Source organism: Apis cerana, linkage group LG14 (genome assembly GCF_029169275.1).
Source record: "Apis cerana isolate GH-2021 linkage group LG14, AcerK_1.0, whole genome shotgun sequence".
In the NCBI taxonomy this organism is placed as follows: domain Eukaryota; kingdom Metazoa; phylum Arthropoda; class Insecta; order Hymenoptera; family Apidae; genus Apis; species Apis cerana.
In genome coordinates, this window is record NC_083865.1 from 6364929 (window position 1) to 6389866 (window position 24938).

The window sequence follows — 24938 nt, forward strand, 5'->3', positions numbered from 1 at the left end:
TGTTCACTATACAGCGTTCAAATTCAGACTGATGCATAGAGCAGAATGATTTCGTTGTCAGTTTGACACGCACAAGCGTGCTATTCGCTTGAGAGTGTTCTGTATAATAAATTTCTTAATAATTGTACAATTTCTAATTCTATGTGCATCGCGAAATAAATTATTAATGTTTGTATATAAAACGACGTTGCTTTGGAAAACAAATGAAAATCGTGAAAATAATAAAGATTATAGAATCATTTCTTATTATAATCATTGGTTAATAGTGTTCGCGGAATGTGAATACAACATCGTTTTTTTTTGCAATTATTTAATCTTCGAATGATAGTTTAAATAACCTTAATTTAGAAAGATTATAGATATATATTTAGAAATTTATGTAATTGTGAACGATTGCAAGATTTGTTGAAGAATCATGAGCGATACACCAAGAGTGGAGTTTGCACTTGGAAGTGAAGTGTCGCTGGAACACTTCTTCAAAAGTAACTTCGCGCGTTCTTTTGTGACCAATTGCCGTGACGCAAAATCATTGGATTATGAGCTTCTTGACAACGCTTTTGATGAAGAAACAGAAACAAATACCAAAAACAATAATTTCTTTTCCCTCGTGAATTTCGAAAATAAAATAACGAATATTGTGGACAATAAATTTGTTTTTAATAAGGACAATACCAACCTTCGAAGAACAAAAGAAGTAAATATTATTTTCTAAATTAATCAAATTATTTATAATTTAAATATATAAATATATATAAAATATATATAGAAAATATTTTGCCAACAATATATCTGTAAAAAATTGGAAAATTTTAATATATAATCAAATTATCATATAAAATCAATATATAATCAAAAATTTATATATTTTTCGTTAGACGCAAATACTTTTTTAAATATAAATTGCGATAAATATAAATTATTTACATGTGATAGAATATATATATATATATATATATATATGTATGTATGTATCTATGTATGTATGCATGATTAAGTACATTTATATATAAAATATTTCAGTACAGCAATATTTTTATTTTTTATGTAAATTAATTTTTATATTGATTATTAGTTACGTATATGATGACAAAGATAATTATATTATAATTATTTATGGACTAATAAATATAAAATATTTTTATATGTAATTTTAATCCTTATCTATATTTATGTATAATATTTTTTATTTTACAGAATATTCAATCTTCTGCGGATATTAATGAATTGGAGAAGCTAAGAAAAGTAAGTTTATTTTATTGATCATATATTTATATATTTCATACTTACATATTTTCATATGTTGCATTATAGTAAAATGTCTATGAAAGTTTGTATGAGATTTTTAATTTTTAATTAATAATTTTTATTATATGTATTTACGAAGTAGAAAATAATATTTTTCATAAAAATATTTTTTTTTCTTCTTTTTATCACATTTTACTTAAAAAGATACATACATCTCAATTATTAGTAAAATTATAGTAAATATTATTTTTCGCACATTAGTTCATTAATATTATCTTTTATTTTATATATATTATATTATCTTTTATTTTTATATTAGAAATATTATTCAAATTATATATTAATGTACTATTTAATAATTATTCTTACAAATATTAATAGCAATAACTAATCTTAATTTAAACATCTATTAGTAACATACTTTTATAAAAATTGTATAAAAGTATTTGCTTTATAATATAATGAAGTTGAATCATAATAATTGCGCATGCGTGAAAAATTACTTTCATCAGTGTCGCTATTTGGCAGCATTGTGATCAGATTTTTCTAACCTGAAAAAAACTTTCTTCAGTTAATGTTAATATGTCATTTCGATTATTTCTTCGAAACAATTTCAAAATTGTGAATCGTTTTGTGGTTTTGAAAATAGTGATTATCTAATTGAAAACAATACCATACTAATATTAGAAATAAATCAACTCACTAGCTGCATAAACGTTTTGTAAATAACCAGTGAGGTCAGTTATTTTGATATTTCTGTTTTATACTGTTATCCGAATCTTCCAAGAATCATCGCTTTTGAATTTTGTGTTATTATTATCGCAAGCTTACATAATAAATCTTATAAGATTTAAAATATATATAGTTTAAGATGTTGTTAAAAAAAATATTATATTTTTAATTGTAAATTTAATTTAAAAACATATAATATTTATTTTTTTCATATATTAATATTATTTGTTATTTATAATTTATTTTATAATTAAATATTAGAAAATATTAAAAATATATAAGTTTATTTCATATATAAATATTTATTATCTAGAGAATAATACTAAAAATAATATTATAAAAATTAATTAAAATTTTATATATATGTATAATTGATAAAAATGTTTATATAAAATTTAAAAGTAAATGTTAGGTTAAATGACTCAATGAAAGATTCAATAGTAAATCTGGTTACATCAGTTTGATCGATAAAAAAGATCCGAGATCCTAGTTTTACATGATCAATGTTGTACAGAATATAAAACTTCCGATATAGTTAAATTATATGAAATTAACGATTCTATTAATTTCTGAATTTTATTTATCTATTTTTATATAATATAAAATTACAATATGAATACTTATATCATAGTTAGTTTTACAAATTTTATTCTTATTAAATTGTAAATTTCTGGTTCATACACATTTAATATTTATCTATTTTATATTTTTTTAATATTATACTACATTTTAATGAGATTAAAAAAATATTTATGATATCAAAAAAAAATAACAAATTATAAAATTCTCATTTTGTTAGTGTAAATTTTATCTTTAATATGACTTTTAATATTAAGAGAATTTATTTTTATTATTATTAATTTTCCTTGATAATTATATAATTTCTAAATTGGTCTGTATTTTAGTATTAAAAGATTTATAATTTCTTCTATTTTTTTTATTTTTTTAATTTCATTTTTTAAGTTAATAATAAATATTTTATTTCTGATATTTAAATCTTTAATTATCAATTATGTGTTTAATTATAAAAAGTAGGATATTGTTTTGCAGAATGTAATTTAAGAATATACAAAGATGTAAGAGATTTCAAAATCATATTTGTTCTGAAAGAACAAGCTTCTATAATTTTTTTTATCTTCATTTTAATATTAATTATAAGTGTGTTAAATTAGTTATAACGAATAATCTTTTACATTATGAAAAAGTGAATAATAATTTTTATTGTTGTGAAGAAATGTTCGAAATAATCACTATTTACGACTTATATCAATTTAATCGATTTTAATTTAACTTTTTTATTTATTATATTTATTAATATGGCATCAATTTAAATTTAGTAAGTTTTATATATTCATAACTTTCGAATTTCTAAACTTTTAAATTTTCAGATTCTATTAAATTTGAATTTCTATGAAATTTCGATCTCTATTATTTTTTAAATATTATCAAAAGATCTTAGCTATTTATAAAAAATACAAATAATTAAACGAAATTAAATTTTAAAGTTTTCATTACGAATGGATGATCGTACTTTTGAAAAAAAGTTTCATTGAATTATAATATTCAGATGAATGAAATATATATATAAGTGGTGCATCAGTCGAAGTAAGTGTTGTTCATCGGGTAGGTTTTATTGAGCGGAAGTTCGCTCGAGCCCCTTCCGTAATTATCAGTCTAGATACCATACGTTACCAGTTTTGTACCTTTACCCACAAAATACAATAAAACGTGGTTGACGTTGCATGTGTACATTTGCAACGATGACCTGGACGTGTTTCCTTTTTCTGTGATGTCATCATCCTGCTCTTTTCGATGCTGTGGTCACCAGGATGTAAGTATACACACTTATACATGTCGACCAAAATTGTTCATTTCCCGTGAAATCTTTTTTTTAATAGCATCACAAAAACGTTTTTTTTTTTTTTCTTTTTTTTTTATTTTTTTTTTTTTTTCAATGAAAAAATATCCATGTTTTTAAAGTTAACAATATTAGAAAACATTATTTTATTGTAGGCTGAAAAATATCTCTTAAATTTTTCATGTTAAATTTTTGTTTTTAAACTGATTTGGTTTTTATATTCATATATTTTGTTTTAATTTTTGTAATTTTTAATAGAATATATATATTGTTTTTAAATAAAATAATAAGATTATCAATCAGAAGGTATATAAAAATAAAAACAAATATCATAAAATATTTTTTTTTAAATTATATTTACATTATTACATTTGTCTTCAAAGATCTATCTCTAAAGAATTAATTAATAATCAAATCGAGTCTGTGTGATAATTAAATCAATCTTATCCGTGAGAAGTTTTCAAAATAAGATAGAGAAAATCTTTGCATACAAAATCATTTGGAAATTTTATAATGGCGATTGTAAATTTAAAAATCTGAATTGTGAAATTTCTAAGGATCTTATTATTCTTGATTGGAACACTTGTAGAAAGTTCACATTTCCCAAGTGATATTCTCAACGAGTTCAAAGTGCAACGCACGTAATTTTTCTTTTCAATCAAATATTATGTCGATTTTTATAAAGTTTCGAGTTTATTGAGCCACATTTTATAAATTCAGAATTATAAATATAAATTTTACACACATATATATCGATATTCAAAATTTTCGACATCATTCTAATTTCTTCAATATTATTCAATAATAAATGCAAATATTAACGTTTGAAATAATTGAATATAACATTTGAATATCCGAATATTAAATTATTTAAGAAAAAATAATATAAAATTTATAAAATAAAAAATTTAAAGGATAAACAAATGACAAAATATTTAAATTAAAACATTTGGAAATCAATATATTAATAAATAGTTTAGTATTAAAATAAGTTCACGCAAAATATAAAAAAATTCAATAGTATTTAATATTTAATATCATCAGTTAATAACTACCGGAAGAATTTGATTAATGGTTTGTTCATTAACGAGCGGCACGGATAGAAACGGGAAAGGCTACCTAGTTGTCCACGGCTCTGGAATAATGATCATCCTGAGGATTGAGCCAGGACAAATTATCGTATGCAACGATACCTAACCTGCGTGCCCTGTGCACGCTGTTTCATTAGAAACGTGCATACGAACTTACTACGTACTTACTATTCATTATATATACCGATACTATGTTCCTTTCTCGTGATGTATGAACTGCGAGCACAGAGGCACGCTTTCGCTCGTCTACAATCGTATATATTCCTGTTGTGAAAATTCCCGTAATCCGTTTAGGTCAAATCTTCCTTCTTCTTACCTGATTACTTGGTGTTCCAGGATATGACTGTAATGAGAAATTTTTATTAGTTTTATTATTTCTTCGAAGCTCGAAATTAGCAAGTGGAAATTTCTATTGTTATAAATTATAAAACTTGCTATATATTAAACTTTTATTCGTGTGTATCTTTAATTAATAATGAATAATCGATATTATTTTTGATAAATTTTTCAACTATGAAATTTAAATAACGTTTTAGGATATATAAATATGTTTGAGTAGTTTTTTTCTTATAAGCTTGAAAATTGAAATTCATATTGAGAAATTAATCCTAGAATTAATCATTTCTATAAATATATGTTCGTATATAAATAATATATATGTATTCTTTAATTGTTTATTGTCATGTTGATAATGTACAATTTTTTTCCTTTAATTTTCAAATACTTTGTAAATCACTAAACCGAATATCCTAAGTCATTCTATATATATATTTCAACAATTTCACTTTCCCGCTATTCCGATGTTCTGGTACCTACCTGTACGTAGGTAAAACTGGTCTAAAATAATAGAGAGCTTTGTTCGCCAACGATTTACACAAGTCGATGAATAGCCGACTCTTCGACCGCTATTCTTTGATCCTTTCTATAGACAAGGTGGGGATTAGGTCTTGTCTTGGAGTTGGCAATAGCCGATTCCTCATGCAAATGGTACAGTTATAGGCAAAAGTTTAGGGGCACGGATTCTTAATTGCAAGATTATATACAAGCTTCTATAGGTTTATTGGTCATTTTCTTTAGGTAAAATTTCCTTTAGGAAATTACTCGAGGCTATTTGCCTGGAATGCAATAAAATATGAGATATATAGTGAGACGAAGTTAAAATTTTAAGGAATTTTATTTATTGGATATTATAAATATAAAAATATTTAAAGAAATTATTTTCAGTCTATTAGCAAGAATCTATTTTAATTTCTAATATTATTTATTAATATGTATTATTTATTTCCTCTTCTCTTTTCCGTTTTTCTTAATTCCATTTCTTTTCTAACTTTTTCATTTCATATACAAAATTTATCAAAATACGGAGGAAAAAATTAGAGCTGTGAATAACTTATAATTTTTCTATCTTTTTAGCGGTAATTTTATATATCGTTTATTGCGTTTTGCTTCTTTTCGCATTTTACATTGATCTATATATCCTTTTAATTCTTCTTTCACATGTACATTTATCAAATCGTGTTGGCAAACATTCTTTGAATCTAATTTCTTTACTTTTTTTAAAAACGATATTGTTCTTTCAATATATGTATTATAATCGTTCTCAACTCGCCTCTAAAACCATCTCTCCATCTCTCTTGTAAATTGTACTGAATAGAATTGTTCGGCTGACAATGGAAGTCAGCGAATTACTCTCTAATTACTAATAAGCTTGCAATGGAGTCGATTACTCGACAAAAAGGATGGTGATGCGTATACATAGAAAACTTGATTAAAGCCGGTCAAAGCGGAAATTAAGTTTCAAAAAATTTCCACTTTCGGAATTTCGAAACATCCATTCCATATTTTTTATCATTTTTTTTTCTTTGTTTTTTCCCCTCTATATATATATGTTCGTTTATGAATTGGTGCTATGTTATTTTTGTACGTGAATCATTCATTGTGGATGCGGCATTAAGACGCCTAGAACGAGGTGAACTCTGAGGTCGTTTTCTCACGCTCTTCGTCGAAGCTTGGCGCTCTCTTTCTCTCATTTTCTCTGTATTTCTCTCGCCATCTATTTCCATCTGGCGACCGTAAAAAAAGCGACTGGAATTTCGCGCCGCCCGTGATTCTAATTCTTCGCCTGTCTATATTCCTTTCGCCATCGCACCATTATGATACAGACTTTAAATACAGCCTATACTAGCAGTTATTCCTTTCACGCTGTTTATACAGTGGCTCTTTCTATCTCGATTCTATTATCATAATTGTTATAGCCATATAGCCATGTTTGTTGTAATTTAATCTGTAGTATATAAAATAAGACAGGATTATTTACTAACTGAGAAAAGCTAAGTCAAGTTTTTTTTGTTATTTGATATGTATTCAATCAAGCAATTTAAATATTTCTTATCGAATTTAATTAGATAACGTAGGAAAATAATATTAAGAATCGAGAGTTTTGTTTAATTAATATCTAATATATGTGCACGTATATCAAACATTTCATTAACGTTCGCAATTAATAATAATGCAAATTATAGTAAAAACATATATATTAGTTGATAAGAATTAGTTGATAAGATATTTTTATATGGATGCATTTTTATACATATTTATAAGAAAGGTGTTTCGAAAGAGGTTAAGAAATACATTTCAATTTGAGGGAATTGAACGATTAATCGAGTTCTTTTCGTTCTTTCAAGCAACAGCTGTCGCGTCTCGATCCCTCTTCGATCCAAAATTAATCTAAAAATTGCGCAAGCTGTTTAGAAGAGACGGAAGCAGTTCGTTCTAATCTTCTTCTGGAACGGTTTAACACGCGTTGGGTCATCGCGAAGCGACCCACGTGCTGCGAACGGAATGTCATGCGAAATCAGCGTGACACTAAATTGCCCGTTAAATCGTGTAGGAACGAAAGAAACGATAGACTCGGTAGTGAACTATGCAAAAACGTATGAAACGAAGAAAATATAGAAAAGGAAAAATAAATAAAAAAAAGTAGGTAAAAAGGAGACGACTATATGAAAGAATGTTACTAGGAGGGATTGTATCCATGGAATTTTAGACGTAATTCGTTAAAATCGGAAGAAACCGGTTAATCGAATGTACAGAATAATGGAATAAAATGGAAAGACAGAAAATCGTGATTTTGCCAGGGAAGGAAGTATAAAAGAAACGAGGAATCGCGTGCGCTTAGTGTTTCAAAGTAAAGGAATGTGGAATGTTAGGGATGTAGAAGATGCTCAAGGCCGAGAGTTAGGTACAGAATTAGATTCCAGCATACCTTGTTTTTTCTATCTTTTTTCTGAGTTTGTTGATTCGTTTGTGGCGAAACTGATAATGATTATTCTGAAATCAGAAAAGAAGTTATGTTATTGTAGCTTTTCATAAGTTTTAATTATTGCTCTCAATAATTAGTGATGTTTAAATTTAGCGCAATTGTTAATATTTAGGTTTGTTACATATTTAGAATACGATAGATGTTTAAATATCGCGCACATTTGGAGCGCCAACAGAGCGCGTAATTTAAAATCCGCGGGTAATTTTTGAATTCTTAAAAGCTTAGATATAAGATGTATAACTTATTATTGGACAAAATCTTTAATGATCATGTAGAAAAGATACCGAAATGTTATCTAAATTAAAATTTTGAATATTTTTTTATTCTTCTCGATACTTAGCCCTGTATGATTCATACCTTGATTCATTGAGGAAATAATGTTGTATGAACGCGATCTGTTAATTTCTCGAATATTTTTAACGTTAAATTTACATTTAAAAAAGTCGATTTGGAGTTTAACATAATTTCTATTTTTTCCTTACGCGAAATTATTATCGATAATCGACGATAACAGTAATAAATGTTTATGACGAATCATAAAGAGGAATCGGTAAAGTCATCAAGGAAATTATAGAACGTGCGAAACGGTTTGTCGAATGATACATGCATAACTGTAAAATTCCAAGTCGTTCGATGTTTCCGATCTCACGAGGATGAGATCGCTTAACTCGTATTGGAAGTCATGCAGAGACATACGAGTACAACTGTATGTAATATCATACTCTAGGAACGTCCACGGTCCAACGATCTTAATATTAAATATCATATCGTAAAATACGCTTGGCAAGAATATCGTGGAATCGGGTACAAGGGAGATCCTTGCCGCGTTTTATAGAAAGAATCATTCACGTTTGATTAGTAACTCCCGAAGCTTAAAAATCTCGAGGAAATTACATAAATGAATGTGCTTTGATCAAAAGTTTTATAAAACATAATTTACTATGTAATAAAATATGATTTATTATGTATAAATTTGTAGAAAATTAATCTTCAAATTATATTGAAGATTAATTACTTGTAATTGTTCTTATATAGTTATATTTTGCTATTTAATCATTTAGTTATTTTTGTTATTAATCTCTAGGGATTTAAAAATTATTCTATATTAAAATTAAAACTAAAATTAATCTGTATACGATTCTTATATATTCTAGGGGTTTTTATGGTTTTTAATTATAACAAAAAAAGTTTACCATTGAAATATTATTGTTACTTTCAAGAAAATTTCATCAAAATGGTTTTGATTGATCCAATTTTCCTTTTAAAATACATACTACATTTATTCTATTACAAATTACGAATTTCACAGACTTCTGAATAACGTAGAATTTATATTGTTAGACAAACTAAAAGTTGCATTCGAATCTTGCTTTTCAAGTATTCATAGATTCAAAAAATTCAACTTGTAATTGATTAATGACGAAAGTTTATTAGTGTTTCGCTTTTAAACAGAATATCGGTGAAGAGTGTATAAGCTTCAATTCGAAAGAAGATTTTTTATGTTAGAAACTGCGGTCGATGTGTATCGAGGAAAGTTTGCAGACTGCAATTTCCTTCGCAGACGAACGTATTTTCCGCACCACTGAATTCCTCCTTCCACGCGCAATTCCATGTTTCACTATCCTTTCGTTCGCGACAGAAGAAAATGTTTTCGTAGACTGCAAAAGCCGCGTTTTCAACATCCGCGGGGAAAAAGGAGAAGCATATCGAATTTCTATAGAACCGAGAAGTCTATAGTTGATCGTCTCTGATCGTATTCCAAATGGAACGTCATTCAGAGGAAGACATTCATTCAAAGACGAAAAAAGATTCTTGACTTTAATCCACTTGGAAATTAAACGCCACTTGATTTAAAGTTTGAAGGACCAGGGATGTTAATAAAGTTTGGAATGAAGTTATTTTATTGAAGCTAGATAAAACTCTTGTATCTTTAAATTATTACACTTTCTTTTTCTTTGAGATTTTTAAATTTTTATATATTTTTATATATTTGAATTCTTTAATTTTTGCACGCATTCATAAATTATAGAATGTATCCATTTCAAAATCTTCAAATTTTGTTGAATTTTTACAATTTTTTTAAATTTTTAAATTTCAGCTATAATAACAATTATTTTGTTATATTGATCCAATTTTTATTATAAAACAGACGTGTGGAGCAATTAATTAATTACTCGAAGCTTTTCATCGTCTGAGAATTCAATTTACTTTCAATTATTGCTAACTATAACTGTTTTACACTATGTTACACACATGTATCTTTTGATATCGTTTAGTTTTCATAGTTCCTTTTTAGCAATTTGTAACATATACCAATCAATTCTTTATTGGTTAATTATTATTGATTAAAACAACGAATGTCTTATATTTTAAATTATCTATAACTGTTTGAATTTTATTTACATATAAATCAGATAAAATATCATAATGTTATTGAAAATCATTCTCACAATTTATATCTAATCTGCCATTCTTTAAATAATTCACATTATTAAACACACTTCCGTTCATTTTTTTTATCTTTTCGATTTGATTTATTTTTTAATTTTATCGTATTTCTATCATAACTTTCTCTAGAATCCTGAATACTGTCATTTTAATTGCTCTTGTTTTTTTTATCCTTCGTTATTTCATTACTTTCATTCTTAGAAATGAAACTTCGATTTTACTTTCATATGTGTAAAATTTATAATATTAAATCATTATTAGCTTAATACACAGATTTTGTTAAAATTTAAAAATTAGAAAACTTAAAAAAAAAAATACTTTTCTCCAAATATATTTAAACAATTTTTTTTCTTTATTCCATTTTTTTTCTTTTTTATTACTAAAAACTAAAGACTCGTAAAAAAGATTGCGTAAGAAGCAGAGAACTGTGTATTTCGCTCTCTAAAAAAAGAAAATTCCGATGAAAAATGTTATCATTATGTTTAGATGTTTAAATTCATCGATCCGCAGTAAAGGAACCGGCAATTTTATGATTCATCGACCTCATGATTAGTATTCCACATCTGTGTGTCGCTACATCTTATTGTCCGTGGAAATTACATTTTACGCGAGTATCATACCGATGTGCAAATTCGATGATTTGATGCACCATGAATATACAGACTCGTCTAGTATACAAAACACGTAATTATACACTTTAATTCGAACATCGTCCCGATGCCCTGTTCGGAAATCGAAGAATTATTTGGACAGAATATCGAAGATACAATGTTTCTAATTTTGAAATTTAAAAGTAAAGTTAGGAATTTAAAATTTAAAATCAAATTTAAAAAATTTAACAGCTTATAAATTTTAAGATTTCCGTGAAATAGATTTAAAATGTTTTGTAAGATTTAGGTTAGAATTCAAGTAAGTAGTAGAATTAAATTAAGTAATAGATGTCTTTTAAATATTTTTATTATTTATAAATATTTATTTTTTTTCTATACACTCGAATCTTATTCTTCAATCTCTTTATTATATTTAGCTGAATATTATACAAGATCAATCAAACACAAAACTAATTTCAACATAACCTCTTCTTCAATTCACCGTAAACACAGTAACATATATTTCCACCAACGGTTCTCTTACTTAAGCTTCCATTAATGTGCTTTTTCCGCGGAACAATAATCGGAATATTAATTATAGTACTTCTTGTTTCCAACAGTTCCCCGTGTGTATTTTATCAATGAAAAATCTTATCGTAAGAAAAACGTCGATGAGCGAATACGATTACCACTGGTGTTATTTGTTTTAATAATTAACCGAACGATAAAATCGACGAAACGCGCACGTTCGGTCACAATCGTTCTTCATCGGTGATATTCGGAGAGGCGGGAAAAGGAACATCGTAGCGAAGATTTCTTTCGCGATCTTCGAGTATGCAGCGGTAACCACGGCGGAAATGGAAAGAGAGCATGGCGAGGGACGAGAAAAAGAGAGAGAGGAGTAAAAAGGAAAAAAGAAAAATAATTCGAGTATTCCAACAAGAAGATGGGAACGGATCTTCCTAGCGAAACATCGTCTGTACATTACCAGTCGGCTGGACCGACCTCTCTCTGTATTCGTTTGACTGGAATGCACCAAAAATAAATTTGACGGCGGAGGTGCGCCATTTTGGAATCACCCCTTAATGCATTTGTCTCTCCTCCTCGCACATTTGTCTTCCTCTCTTTCTTATTCTTGCACGGCTTCATTCTGTCATATATTTTCTAGATCGTATCACATTTCTGATTCCTCCGTGATCATGCGTTTTAAATCAGTTGCACTGGATTTCGTTTCGCGTTCAAGAATAAATCTTTTGAAAATCGTCCTTAATCGGCTATACTTTTTTTTGGAAATTTCTTAATTTTTATTATCGATACTATCGTAATCCGTTTCATTTTACGAGTGCCGTTTTTCTAGTTATAATTGTATTTAACTCTTACAAATTTTTTCTTTGTTTTATACATACATATATTCATTTGGAAAATAAATATTCGTACAGTTTTACGATCTCGAAGGATAAAATTAATATATTATATAATTCCTAAAAATTAAATGAAATGATTATTAAATTAAATTATACGACTAAGTTACAATCTGCATACAAAAATTAATTTGAAAAGTTAATTTTCGTTGCAGAAATTGATTAAAAAGAAGACTTAAAACAACAAGTTTTATTCTAAATCTTCTTAATTGGTTTTTTCATACATATACTATATAGAAGCTTGCACCCTATGGGTTGCACCCTCTTGTCGCTCAAGACAGGATTTCCTTCAGACGTTTCTGTCCTAGGGGGATCTCTTTATTCATTTTACCTGAAATGTTTTATACAATTAATAAAATATACTAATAAACTATTCAAAAAAAAATAAAATAATATAAAATATCATATAAAAAGTCGAAATAAAAATATAAATTATAAAATTGTTTAGTGTAACTTTTTAAAAAATGTAGTGTAACTTTTTTTATTAAAATGATTTCGTTAAAATTTAATTATTTTTAAAATAAATTTAATATTCGAATTATTATTATTAGAAATTATCTCTTTGTTGATAATATCATTAGTGACACCCTGTATAATAATATTATCTGAATAGTAGATGGCTATTAGGTACAAAGAGGTAGCTAGTGTGTACAAGTAGAAACGAAGAAATACTGAATAATTCAGGCAGTGACCGTAGCGAGTGACGTCATGATAGTATTCAGCCAGTGGACGGTTCAAGCTGAGCGACCATGCGGAACCCCATCCGCTTAGGTCCCTAACTGAAAATTTCAACTTTCTGTACAAATTCCCTTATGTGGCTTTCGATTCTCGACACTGAAAGAAACCCTAGTTAAAGAAACCATAGACAAAACATCGCCCTAACCTCTTTTGTGATACCATTTTATTTAATGTTAAAAACATTACCAATTTTTTTGCGATTCTGCAATTGTTAGAGAAATCAACGTATGATTCCATCGTATATGAATTTATTTAATAATTTATGATACATAAAATATAATTTATAATGTTTATTTATGATTATTGTTGATTTATGATAGTGGTTCGAGATAAATATTTTATCAGATAAAGAATTACATCTATAGAGACTAATAAGAAAAAATTGTTTTTATGGGAGAATAAATAAGAAGAGAAATTAGGACTTCGCTTGTTTTATCTTTTTGGATGATATCAACTAAATAATTATTTAATTTGAAATTAATAAATAAATGATAAGTTTATGTTAAATAGGGTAATAATTGATATCAATTTTAACAAATATAATAAAATGCAATTCAAAATTGTTTTCCTAAAATAGTAACTTTTAGGTTATGTCATCATTCTGCAAACGAACGATATTGTAGGTTAGTAGTTCTAGCGTTAAATGAGCCAGTATTTAAAAATTTTCGAAATGTCTACCAATTTTATTTCAATCATTGATAAGATTATTCTCTAATCTTCAAGATAAATCTCTGGCGATGACTTTAATGACAACGACAGTTAGAACGCATAGCGACCGATTCAAATGATAAACACATGATTCTTTCAACATCTCGCGCGTCCTGGCTTCGTTATCAAGCATGGCCCATCGCCGGATATCTCGCAACCCGTACCGTATTTTTCCCGCCATTGTATGGAAATGTCAGAAACCTCGTGTTTCTTCGAACTTCTTTTATTCCCGTCCTCCGCGACTCGGTCACCGAAAAGAAAGAAATATGCAAATGTTACAAAAAGGTCCATTCGAATAGTAGTATCATATCGATATATTATTGAAGTTTTTGAAATAGCTGTTCATAGATGTTTAAGTGTTTATTTAATGATAATTTCATAATTGAAATGAAATAATACTTATTATTATACTTTAAATTTATTAAATCAAAGTATTTTTTTTAAATAAAATATGTCACTACATGGAAAAGCAATGTCCACGTAATAAACAAACATACTCTAACGTTTGATTCGTGTTCACTCCACCGTGTGAAAATCTCCTACGCAAGGTGAAACCTTGTATTAACGCGTGTATACATATACATCATATCATGATTCTTTACTGTTTTGAAACGATTATTACGTTCAGGAAAGTCGTTCGAGAGCCTGGACACTTTCCTCATTAAATATAAACATACAAAAATTAGAAATTTAATATAAAAAAATAATTAATTTTACTATTTTTGTTTCAGCAATGCCAAACATTGATAGAAGAGAATCAAAAATTACAGAACGTTTTAACAAGCAATCAAATACCTCATGTACAAGTGATCGACAGTGTTTTCCTTCAGACACAGGTTGAAACATTGCAATGGCAGCTGAAACAGGTTTGTATTCAACCGTGAACAACGTTTAACATACTTGATTTACAAGAGGAAATTGTTGATGTCCTCGACCAGATTACCTTATTCCCATTTCTCGAATATTTTATGTTTGACTTTGAAAAAAATATTCAAGTATTATTTTTGGTACTTTATTTTATGTGAAAAATTTTTAAATTTTAATCAAACATATATAAGCAATTGTATGAGCAAATAATAAAATTTAAAATATGATACAATAAATAAAATTCAAATATAATATAAATAAAAATATTATATAGATATTAAATATTTAATAAAATAAAGAAATATTTATTTGGAAAAAATATTACAGACAGAGGCGAATAGACAAATGTACCGTTCTTTAATGGAGCAAGTGGTGCGTTTCTTAGATCGGGCTCGCAAAAGCTTGGATATTCTTCATGAGAAGAATAATCTCAAAGATAAGAATTCAATGGGACGAGTTCCACGTAGCCGTAGTGTTCATGCTGTTCATGCGGATTCCTCGCCGAATCGCGCTGTTTCAGCAACATCTTCTTCTCATTTCATGAGGGCGAAATCAGTCACACAAATCTCACCATGTACCACGAGTTATCGTGAATTTACCTGGTCAATGCTTCGTAGAAATGATCCGACACACTGTACTCCTCCACGTAATAAATCTCAAGATCTCAATAAATCTCATGACGGTATTATTTATAGAAGACCCAAACAATCAGAGATTGATCCGAATGATATACCACCTGAAAAATTATCTCAAGAAGCATTCAGGTTAGTAACTATATATTTATTTCAAATAATTATATTTTTTTGAAATAATTTTATAATTACTATTAATTACTATTAATATGTAATTATTATTAATATTTTAAAATAATGAAATAATATAAATTAATTGTTTCAGGTTAATGAGGACCGTTCAATCGTTGCTATCAATGAGAGAGCCCGATCTTTTTAGGATTTTGTCGATAGAAAATAATTCTCCTTCACCTATAGATCATCATCGTCATAATAATCATCACAACGAGATATCACTATCATTGCAGAATGATAGTTTTATAAATTCCACGAGTTTACGGGAAGATGGCACCTATAATAAACGTTCCAATTGCAATCGTGGAAATGAATCGAGCAATACCGATAATGATAATAGAATCTGTTTTTTTAAATCATCATCGAACATCACAGAAATTGATCAAAATTTGCAGAATCTTCTTCCCGGTATTAGAAGATCTCTTGATGCCACTTCACTTAACTCAGGAAGTAGTAAAACCACTGAAGAAGAGGATGTACTTTCAAATAATAATAATTGCTTTAATGTTTCTATGCCAAATGATCATATTTTCTCATGTACGCCAACATCGACGCCAAATAAGCATGATAGAAAAGCAGAAAAGGAGAAAGACCAGTCTTCGAAATCAAAGCCAGCTGCTAGTGTAAGCAGTGTTGAGGATGAGAGTGGATTTTCTTCTATGAGTTCTTTTCAAGAAATTGGTTTACCTAATGCATTATCAATTTCTCCTATAAAAGGTTATCAAGAAGTGGGTTTACCTGAGATATCTGTAGAAAAAGCCAGACACCGTAGATGGTCATCAACTCCAGCTGAAATTCAAGCTCTTTTTCATAAACAGCGTAATAGTTTTATCTCCCAAACCGCCACCGAATCTTTAAGCGTTTGGGTTTAAATGGTTCTACGAGCGATATACATACTTTCTAAACGAGATAGCTCTGATGAATGTACTTTTGATACATTGAAATGTGAACGAACAGATGATCAAACATGGATAGTACAATAGTATTTATATAATGTAATTCTTTTTCTTCTCTTTTTTTTTTTTCTTTAGAAAAAAATTCTTCATTCAATTTGCATCTTATTTGTTTTTTTTTTTCAGTAAATTTTAACTTTCAAGAAAAAAATTTTAAAACAATTTAGGAATAAAGATAATATAAGCAATTAATATATTATTTTAAAATATTTTTCCATTTCTCATTTATTTAATGTTCATTTTTTAAGTTTGATGCTATAAGAAGAGAATACAAATTTTATCAGAGCTTTGTTAGAAGGTTAATATGTATGTAAGTATAGTTAGTATTTTTACATTTAATACATTTAATTTAATAGGAGAAATGTACATAATTTTTGATAGTTATGTGCAAAATATTTTATAAAAAATATCTTCAACATTTGTATTATCAAAAATAACTGACAAACATATCAAATATTAATATGTTATATTAATATTATACTTTTTAGATACTTAAAAATATGTCAAACAATTTCAACTTCCACAACAGTGTTCAATTTTGTACTTAAAAAGTATTATTATCACACAAGTCATTAAAATTGTATTCTGTTTTTGTTTTCATGGATTTGTATATAAAGCATGATATAAGTATAGTAAAATATTGAGCATCCAATATTTTGAAAGTTTTTTTTAACCATAAAACAATCATATAATTATTAGATTTTTATTTATTATCATTTATAATTGCTTTGATAATTCCGATAATATCTGTTTTAAATATATATTTCTCTAATTTAATTTTCATTTGCACGTGGCAGATCAATTTGATCAACAATACATTTATTAATTCTTAATAATTTTACATTTTTTCTGTAATTCTTATACATCTTATTTTCATTATTTGGTAACAAATTTATAAATCTATCATTATTTTTTGTTATGTACATCGTGTATCAAAAAATTATCTAAAATTATCTAGATTCTATAAGATGTATTACAATCAATTATAGTACAATTGTTTATTGTTAACAATCTATAAATAATAAAAAAGAATCTCTTTAAATTCAAAAAGAAAAATGAATGATAGCCTTTTTGATTTCGAATCACAATTAACACTGAATTAACAAATTCACAAAGAAAATCTAATAGAAAAAAATAAAAAAAATTATATATCGTTTATATCATCGTATTTGAAAATTCATATTCGTATAATCTGAAATAATAAAAAAGGAAAAAACATAGTAAGATCGAAGATTTCACGAAAACTGCTGATGATGGTCAAGAAACCATGTTATAAAGAAGGGGGAGGAGGAGGAGGGCGGATGAATGCGCGCGCATCGCGATAAGGCAGAAGTACAGACAGTGTTCGTTATCAGAACGGCAGGCGTCGTTCACTTGTTCGCGAGTCGGTCCAGAGGGTAGCCAGGAGATTGCGCCACTAACCGATCCACTTTTAGATTGATTTTCAAGAACACCGTGCACTGGGTAGCGCTCCGCGTTTATTTTAACGTGGCCAGAGTGTTCGAACGGGCCGCGACCGTCTCGGGTGATAGTAGAAACAGCGTGACGAGGTGAGAGGTTTGGGTGCGGGCGCCTTTTCTCTCTGCCGGTCTGGAAGAACGTCATTTAATTGTGTCCCACGGGAGGCACATCGTTCTCGTTGCCTGCGTGCTCGTTGTTATTACTTTGTTACATTCGTGTGTGTGCTGTTTCTGCTCGGCGTACACACTTTTAGTTTCCGTGTATACACGTAGAAAGTCTATCTATATCTGTCGTTCGTTCTTTCGTGCGGTGTTCCGTATACGAACGGATTGTGTGTGCGTGTGTACCTTCAGAACGTGCGGCTTCGTGGCGCAGTGCGTGAAATGAGTGACAAGGATCGTTCTTCTCCCACTCTTGTTGAAAACAGTCTCAAGTCGCTGCTCGATCAACCTAGTATTTTTCCATTGATTGGTAAGTATCATTATGATCCTATTTAATTTGTAAGATATAATTTTTTTTAGAAGAATATTCTACTATGTAGGCTCGATAATCTCCCCTCCTCCTCCTAGTTCTTTCGTCTTGTTAGAACGCGCATTTTTTCTTTTCTTCGAAATTCGCGCAAATACTACTTCAGCGCTGACTAGCGGCGATCGAACGAATATGAACAAACATGTTTTTTCCCTTGATTCCATTAACGAATCACTTTGTCATAAATATTTTTTTTGAATACGGATATCTTTATTGTAATATTTAAATTTTTTATTTTTATTTATTTTTTGTTTTTCTTCATTGATACTCAATAATATACTAAAAAACGTGAAAAACAAAAGTTCTTTTAAAAAATTTCGTTACAATTGGCTGTAAAAAAAAGAAATATAGAATAGTAAGTATACATTTGATGTTCATTGGTTGCGCCGGCGCTCGGTTCTTGGTCTCTCGATTAACCTCGTTTGGACCCCGTGGTGCACCACGTGATATTACCAACCTAACCTCACTTTCACTTGCTCAATCTATATGTTCGGTTTAGTTCGGCTCAATACGACTATTTTACGAAACGATTTACTAACCTTTTCGATTTGACCATGAAACATACGTTTTTAATATCATGTGGTAAATTCGAAATAATAAATTCATAATTGATAATTTTATATTAAAACTATTAATTTATATTTATCGAAAGTCAATTATTTATATGATCGTTTTCCTCTTGAACTGTGTTTCAATTTATTGATATTAATGTGTAATATTTCATTGTTTTGAGTTTTTAAAAATGCGTGTTCTTTCAAGTTTACGAAAAGAATAGAGTGGGGGAATAATATTAAAGGAGGGAGAATGAAATAAAATATTAGTTGCGTAGTATTTATTTAGTTTGCCGTTCAATAGTATCTTATTGACATTTATAGTTTTACATCAGCTTTATAAGTGAAATTATATTGTATCAAACTTTGATAATTGTTCAGTTGTTAAATTGACTTAATAATTAACTTAAACGATTATTCAAAGCTTATTATAGTTTTTTCTTGAAACGTCAATATTTTTTTTATTATATTAATTTGCATATCAATTTATATCGTATGACGTGTAAAATGTAAATTAGACAAAGTACATTTCAAGAAACAAATAATTTGAATTTCTTGTCGAACTGCATTATCTGTGGAATAAGGTTCGAGTCTAGCTCAGGTAATTGTGCTTTGCGCAATCGCGGCATTCGTTCAAGTTTTGTCTATTGGTAACGATAGAAAAGAACAAAATAAAAGAAAATAGATTAAAATCTATTTGTTGTCGTTATATAGAAAAGAAAGTGAAAGCATGGAAATCTTATAGAAGTTAATTATGTTAACAACGTTGTATCAATAATTCGAAATATAGAACCGGTAAATTAAGGACAGTTCCCTGACTCAACGTAATGGCTTACTTCCCATTCAATTTTGTAACCAATTTCATACGCTGTTCGCGATGAAATAGGTTTTATTGTAAGGTGACATCAAATGATTAAAGTGAGTGATTGTAAAAATGATTATAAATAGTTTATAATTATTACGTCGTTATTATTTTAAAATTAATTTTTCGATATATATGTGTATGTTTTGAATTTTTAAATTTTCGATGATAATTTATTGTTTGAATTAAAAATTGTAATCGAACAAAATTCATCTATTTTTATATAAAATTTATTTTACCTTTAAACTCATGTATTTTAATTTATATTTATTTTTTTATCAATATTACATTATGAGGCGCATATTATAAGGCGCAAACGAAATACGTCTTTAAGATAATAAAATATACAGAAAAGAAAATCTATTATCGTTATCACTATTTTCATACTCAAGTTTTTCTGTTATGACGCTTCATCATAAACTCGTTTAAAAATTTCAGACTATCCGTCGATTGCTTTTATGATTATCGTATGTATTATAGTTATCGCATTTAGCTTATCTTTGATCCATGTTTTATAAATTTGATAAGACGGCGTTCTTATAATTTCATTCACTATATATAAACATATAAATATACAAATATTTATTTATATATACATATATATATATATATTTTTAGAAAAAAATTAATATATTTTTAAGAAAGAAATTTTGTTATTCATTACGTTATTCAAATTATTACTCATTACTAAGATAATACGAAAATCCGTATGAGAAAATTATACTTAAAAACGATTACTTAGATATAAATGAGATTTATCGTAGCTATTAAATTGCACGGGAGAGGCATTTTTTGGTGCATATTTAATGACCAAGCAGTTTACCGGTCGTAATTATCGTGTACGACACTTTCACGCGATGTAGTTGAACATTAATTTCAAGATTGACACTGAGATAAAGCGTTACGTCATAGCTTCGCTCAAGGACTGACATTTGTCATTGCAGAAATAGAAATAAATTGCGAATTTACGGGTATCTGAAAAGAGTAGCCGTGGGTGGAATCGAACTCATCACGTGTTTTACTATAACAAGCATGTCACTCGTTTTAGAATTAATTGATAATACATTTAAAATAATCATACTTTAGTGTTTCATTATTTATATGTATCAAATGAAGAAAATCCATTAATGTAAGATATTTTAATTCCTTATTTAAAATATTTATGATAATTTTTAAATATTATTAAACTGTTTGTGAATAATATTGATATTAATCGTTATTCACAATTGATATAATAATCAAATGTGTGATTTAGGGAATTTTTAGAATGTTAAATACTTTATTGAGGATCAATATCATATTTGAAATATAAACTTCTTATTTGGAATTTTAATATTCATAAATGATTAAAAAAAATTCAAATAAACTAAATTTATTATTATTATTATAAACTTTTTGAAATAATATTAAATATTTGTATCGATAAAAATAAAAATTCATAAGAAACAAATTTCAGCAATAATCTGTATTAAATTAAATAAATATTTCGTCAAAAATATAAAAAATACCAATTAAATTTAAAAAATTTTCACAAAACTTCTTCATTCTTCTTTTCTGTCAACATAAAAAAGCAAAAACCTATAAAAATTTACAAAAATCTATAAAAACCTAAGAAAAATATCGTAATAAAAGTATACGTACTATCAAGAGTATCAAAGTATACATAGTTTTCCTAATGCTTATCAAGTTTGCCCAAAAGAAAGAACTAAACCCAGTTAACTAGAGATGTTCAGTTATAAAAAAAAAAAAAAAAAAAAAAAAAGGTCAACGAATGATTAAAAATGACCGAAGGGTAATTCGGTGATAAGTCAACTATCAATTTTGTGGCCCGACTTCATTCCTCTGGAAGCATCATTTCTACGTTGTTCCACGGTATACGAGGCACAGCCTATGGGTCTTCTCGTTATTTTTTCTCCTCCTCACTTTTTTTTTCCCCTCTCCTTTTTTCGCGAGGAGGCCTAACGGACGGACGTTCGAAGCGACGAGGCCGGTCGCCTCTGGCCTGGCGTGGCCTCCAACCGAGTACCGCTCTTCTGGCAACCGGCCAAAGCTTATGCCAGGTTTCAACATACCGGCCAACATGGATATTTTCGGGTTTGCGGCGAAACGACAAGCCCAGCCTTCTCTTTCTTCGCTTCTCTCTGACCTCGTCGCGACGCGAAACACCATCCTCCGGATATCTTCATCTATCCTGATCCTGATCGTTCCCAAGTCTTCCGCGCCCTTGGCGGTGCTCCTTTGGTCTCGTATACGTCCCGTTGCTTCCGTTTTATCGATCAGAACCTTGGTCGTGTTGGAACAAGGTCCGTCTCGAAGCGTATTGGATGCAACTTTCTTTTCACACGTTATTGGGTTAGAATTGGGTTGAACCTTTCTGAACAGCGATTATGCTTGTGCTTTGTAATGAGATTATGGATGGTGGATGGTTATTTGAGCGGATAATAAATGAGAGATAAATTAATTAGGATTTTCTTAATGCGTTAGATTAGATTGGTGGAAATATAGATATTGTAGATATCCTGTAGATATTTGAAGATAAGAGATTGGAGAAGTAGAAAAAAAAATTTTTTTTCCTAAAATATAGATATATATCTATGTTATCGACATAATAATTTATATTATAGAAATCTAAGAAGAAAATCTTAAAAAAAGATATATATATATAATTAAGAAAAAAATTTGGAAAAATATTTATAGATAAAATTTATTATTGCGAGAGACAGAGATTGTACTGCCATTTATTTGACCTTGAAATCATTTTGAACAACTTTAAGCAAGTCACAATTTTTTTTCCCCCTTATATTCTTATCGCGGATTTTTAAAATGTTATGGAAATATCAATTGATAAAATGTATAGAAATGATATTATTCAATTAAAATTATTAATAAAAATACAAGACAATATTGACGCGATTGTACTTCAAACGTAGATATTCATATATAAATTCAGACATTGCTTTCAGACGCGGAATTGAACGAGTGAAAAAAAGATTGAAAAAATGTAATATTTACTTACATGTTGCACAAAATAAGTATTTAAAAGTAAATATACACTGGTTTATTCGTAAGTGAAGGAATTATGGTAGATATAAAGCGTGGTAAAGTATTGGGAAAAGGAAAAAATTGAGTTTCTCGAAGCAAAGTTTGCTCGCTACTTGTTAGCATCGTCGAGGTATGGTAATAAGTGGCAAGGCGAGGCTTATCTACTCATAAGTTGCTTACTCATTATTGTGCCGGTTTTGAATAATTTACAGCGACGACACGTCGGGGCACGTGGCCGTTCCTCTACGCTGTGCAACTAGTATTTACGATTCTGTAAAAGGGACTGCACGATAAGATAATAGTGACAGTAATTTAGAGACGCTCGTGTGTGATTTAGAAGTAAAAACGAGGCCGTGTAAGAATCCGTAGATCTTGATCGAGATGTAGGTTTAGAGAAACGACTCTTTCATCATCAAATATTTATTTCTTTGAAAATATATTTTGAAATGAAGAATAAATATTTTTTTTTTCCTATTTCCTTTTGTATGTTATTTTGTAAATTACTTTTTCTTTGAAATATATAATAATTAAACAAAAAGATAATATTTCAAATATACTTTTTTAATATCAGTATACAAAAATGATATTTTGAAAGGAATATCTCATTGATATGTGAGAATATAGATATTATTTCAAGTAATTTTTTTTAATTTTAATATTATCACACGTAATCTATTATTGAAATCATACTATTACGTGTATGTATAAAATAACATATAAAAACTTTAATTTATTTCCAATGTTTAAGAAATAAATAATGAGAATAGATGGAGTATAATCATTTTCTATTTTGCATTTCAATTAAATAAAGAAATGAATAAATATTTACATTTGATTCCTCGTATAAATAGTATTTGTTCAGGCATTAAACGAAGTAATTTTTCTTATAGAATTTTCAAGCATTTGATCGGTATTTTCATTGGAGCAAAGAATATTCTGTCATTTTTTAAACTTCTCTGTTTGATTTCTATATGTTTTCCATTTTTGTGTGTCATGGTTTAAACAGACAGTTAATGTAATTGAACGAATCATACAAGTGTACGGTGTCACGAAGCCTTTACATCGTGTTTCTCGATATAAAAATAAGGCTTCCACGTCAAGGTTGTTGCGGATGCGGCATAAAGTTGCAGAATCTTTTGGATTTTTTTTTTTTTTCGATTTTCTGACCGCATCAAATTCTATGCATTTATATTTAAGTCTGTTTCTTTTTTTTAGTGTTCTTTCAAAAAATCTGAAAGAAAAAAATCTGGGACATTTATTGAAGTTTTTACTTCGTTATACAATCATTCATAAAGTTAAATAAGAGATCCAGTGGAAAATAGATACGTATGTATTAATTTCTTTGGTTTTTTGTATCCTTATTTCGTTCGTTCATCTTGCAACCTTTTAATACAACATTTTTCAATCTTTTTTACTTCAATGTATCATTTCAACGTCCGAAATATTCACATAATAATTGTAATTATTAATTAATAAATTCTGATAAATAATTTAAATATCTCTCCTTAGTCAAAATATCTCGTTCTTCATTTTTCAGCCTCAAGATATATTATAGATACTCGAAGCTCCATTCCTTTAAATCTGAAATATTTACCGAAAAATTATATCTACCTCAAACATATTCTATTCTATATTATCTTAAATATATTCTATATTTCTACTCTATATTATCGATAATCTTATCGCATTGTAGATATTTCGAAAAATTCATTATA

At 28.0% G+C, this 24938-nt stretch overlaps 2 protein-coding genes and 2 long non-coding RNA genes across 12 annotated transcripts in view; 2 read left to right on the forward strand and 2 right to left on the reverse strand.

The window, feature by feature from the left end:
* Nucleotides 1-17431, forward strand: LOC107995478 (J domain-containing protein DDB_G0295729). Of its 9 annotated transcripts, XR_009832552.1 has the most exons (8): nucleotides 1-694; nucleotides 1195-1242; nucleotides 14885-15019; nucleotides 15348-15784; nucleotides 15918-16449; nucleotides 16544-16821; nucleotides 16906-17089; nucleotides 17268-17431. XR_009832552.1 is itself a non-coding variant. In XM_017053015.3 (6 exons), exons 1-6 carry the CDS (start codon nucleotides 416-418, stop codon nucleotides 16577-16579), a joined length of 1467 nt encoding a protein of 488 aa, XP_016908504.1. In that variant the 5' UTR covers nucleotides 1-415; the 3' UTR covers nucleotides 16580-17431. The 9 variants fall into 9 exon arrangements, 4 of the variants coding, with proteins under 4 accessions (XP_016908504.1, XP_016908502.1, XP_061940297.1 ...); XR_003697079.2 differs by having other exon boundaries at nucleotides 15918-16821; XR_009832554.1 differs by lacking the exons at nucleotides 1-694; nucleotides 1195-1242 and adding exons at nucleotides 1750-1982; nucleotides 3366-3808 and having other exon boundaries at nucleotides 15918-16821.
* On the reverse strand, nucleotides 1244-2335 carry LOC133667242 (uncharacterized). Its single transcript, XR_009832558.1, has 2 exons — nucleotides 1949-2335; nucleotides 1244-1796 (listed from the first exon to the last, which is right to left on the reverse strand). It is a non-coding gene; the product is annotated as an uncharacterized LOC133667242 (long non-coding RNA).
* The window catches only part of LOC107995482 (uncharacterized), a 16817-nt gene continuing 3514 nt past the window's right edge, over nucleotides 11636-24938 (reverse strand). Inside the window, exons 6-8 of the long non-coding RNA XR_009832555.1 lie at nucleotides 14318-24804; nucleotides 12932-13038; nucleotides 11636-12767 (exon numbers count right to left, since the gene is read on the reverse strand). This is a non-coding gene — a long non-coding RNA (uncharacterized LOC107995482). The remainder of the gene's footprint in view (nucleotides 12768-12931; nucleotides 13039-14317; nucleotides 24805-24938) is intronic.
* Nucleotides 18577-24938, forward strand: part of LOC107995479 (thyrotroph embryonic factor) — a 92006-nt gene continuing 85644 nt past the window's right edge. The window contains exon 1 of the mRNA XM_062084337.1: nucleotides 18577-18711. Coding sequence (XP_061940321.1) covers nucleotides 18624-18711 — 88 coding nt within the window. The 5' untranslated portion in view covers nucleotides 18577-18623. The remainder of the gene's footprint in view (nucleotides 18712-24938) is intronic.

Coding starts and splice junctions, on each gene's coding strand:
- LOC107995478 (XM_017053013.3), top strand. CDS start 416: ATGAGCGATACACCAAGAGTGGAGTTTGCACTTGGAAGTGAAGTGTCG. Junction 1,243..14,884: donor AATTGGAGAAGCTAAGAAAA/GTAAGTTTATTT, acceptor TTTTTGTTTCAG/CAATGCCAAACATTGATAGA. Junction 15,020..15,347: donor TGCAATGGCAGCTGAAACAG/GTTTGTATTCAA, acceptor AAAATATTACAG/ACAGAGGCGAATAGACAAAT.